At 40.0% G+C, this 2,016-nt stretch overlaps 1 protein-coding gene across 2 annotated transcripts in view; it reads right to left on the reverse strand.

Annotated features, from left to right (window-relative positions):
• man2a1 (mannosidase, alpha, class 2A, member 1) overlaps positions 1-2,016 on the reverse strand; it is a 59,520-nt gene that overhangs the window by 11,202 nt on the left and 46,302 nt on the right. For both annotated transcript variants that reach the window (XM_016529751.1, XM_016529752.1), the window contains exon 20: positions 1,068-1,265. In XM_016529751.1, coding sequence (XP_016385237.1) covers positions 1,068-1,265 — 198 coding nt within the window. The remainder of the gene's footprint in view (positions 1-1,067; positions 1,266-2,016) is intronic.

Here is a 2,016-nt window from a genome sequence, read left to right on the forward strand (position 1 = left end):
GACATTATGCAAATGTGTTACTTTGTGACGTAGCGCCGTAACAGAATAAGATTCGAATTCCTGACGACTCGTTTAGGCGATTGCGAGCCGACTCTTTTTTTTGATAGACAATAACTTTATTTATCGTGCACTGTCGACTTCACAACTTTGCAGATAGTTTATGTTCACATACAGCTACATGACACACTGCATGAAAGGTAATATTCGAAAAGGCATAATAGGGGCACTTTAATATGCTGCCTTAGAAGGTAGCTCACTACTTAGAGAGGCAACTCACTACAGTTTGGAATGTACCTATACTATAGCAATGCTGTGTTTTTGAAAAATACATTAAAGGGTATTATCATATCTTTTTATTATTACTATTATTATTTATTTTTTCCTGTGGGGTCTGTATATATGTATAAACCTGTATTATGTGATAGATTCATTAAACAATCCAAGCTGAAATGTGCCACATAAACTGTTAAATTCAGACTGACATGATCAAGGATATTGTTAAAAATACATTTCAGCTGGACTTTCGAACAGTGGGATTCTTCAGAAAGATACTGCAGAGTGACAGTATTTGTTCTGGAGTTAAGAATAACTATCCAAATCCATTTCTGAATACCAAATAAGCATTGTTGATATGTTAATGTGGGCAGTCATGTGTTTATATGTTATTTCAATAACTAGTCACATGGGAGGATTTGAGTTCTTGAAGTTGCAGTATATTTTGACAGTACAATTAAGTCATTTATCTCAAAAGATCAAGAAATTTGTGATTCCTCATGATAAGACCCCTTTAAGCATTTAAGCCAGATTGAATCGCATCCTCTCATCCTCTACTGAAATCTCTCAAACGGTCCCGTAAGCCCTGTTCTGAACACTTTTACCATTATCCTGTCATGTGTTAAAATATTACCGTTCAGCCTGGGAAATAGGACCCTGAAATATCAATTTGAAGATCAGTATACTTTATGGCCCTCTTAGGAACTGAGCCAGCAGTCCTGTGCTCCCCAATTATGGCCAAAACCGGTTTCGGCTTCATCTTTCAAATCGACACAAACACAACTGAGACATACCTTAGACTGGATAGCACGCAGGTTGACCAGATGCATGTCGCAGGGGAAGGAGGCGCTCAGAGGGATGTAGGGTATCAAGGATGGGGCGTCCGAGCGCTGACTGACTGCCATTGAGATGAGGGGATGGTTCAGGTACATGTACGACATGTGACTCAATATAGACGGATAGCTGTTTGGTGCGGTCTCCTCACTCTGGGCCTAAGACAGAAAAGTCAGCATTAAATTAAAATAGGTTTCATTCTAAATCAGGAAACTGTGCAAGTATGTGAATGCAAACACTCCTGAATTAGTCTTCTACAACAACTGTCCTGATTTAGTAGCAAAATCTAGCTAAGACAGTTAAAGTTATTTAAACTATCATCGTATAATACATATATTATATAGAGTGCCATCAAGCACTGAGGTTTGTTACAGCCACAATAACACAAGAAAGAACATTAAAGCAAAGATGTACAATGGGACCGCAATGACCAGTTTCTGATATGTTTCTGGCCTAAGTAGACAGTAGCCAACAGGTTATTTTTTCAACCCTGCTGGGGAAAAAAAACAGGTTAAGGTGGTCAAGCCGGTTATTACAGCATTAGAAACTGGGCGATGGTTTGTTATTGGTCCACAGTGTCCACGAGCCGGCAGTCCATCTGTTTAAGCATCTAGACCACCTAATGACCATAAGCGACAAGATTGGACCCACTATCAGTCCTGTAAAAACAGCTATAGGGTTGGGCCGATAGACGATGCCATCGTCCATCGCCGATGGCTGACAGCCATCACGATGTTAAGCTGACATCGTGATTCCTTCACCCCCACCCCCTCTCCCGTAATCCGCTGCATCCCAGTTCCATGTTCGGAAAGGAAATGAAGTGTACTACGGAAACCCTAAAGGGAATAAATAGCCTACCAGATGGGAGGATTAAAAAAATATTTCAATACTTTTTCTCGCAATTATATC

Source organism: Sinocyclocheilus rhinocerous, unplaced genomic scaffold (genome assembly GCF_001515625.1).
Source record: "Sinocyclocheilus rhinocerous isolate Xijiao unplaced genomic scaffold, SAMN03320098_v1.1 scaffold3411, whole genome shotgun sequence".
NCBI classification, from domain to species: domain Eukaryota; kingdom Metazoa; phylum Chordata; class Actinopteri; order Cypriniformes; family Cyprinidae; genus Sinocyclocheilus; species Sinocyclocheilus rhinocerous.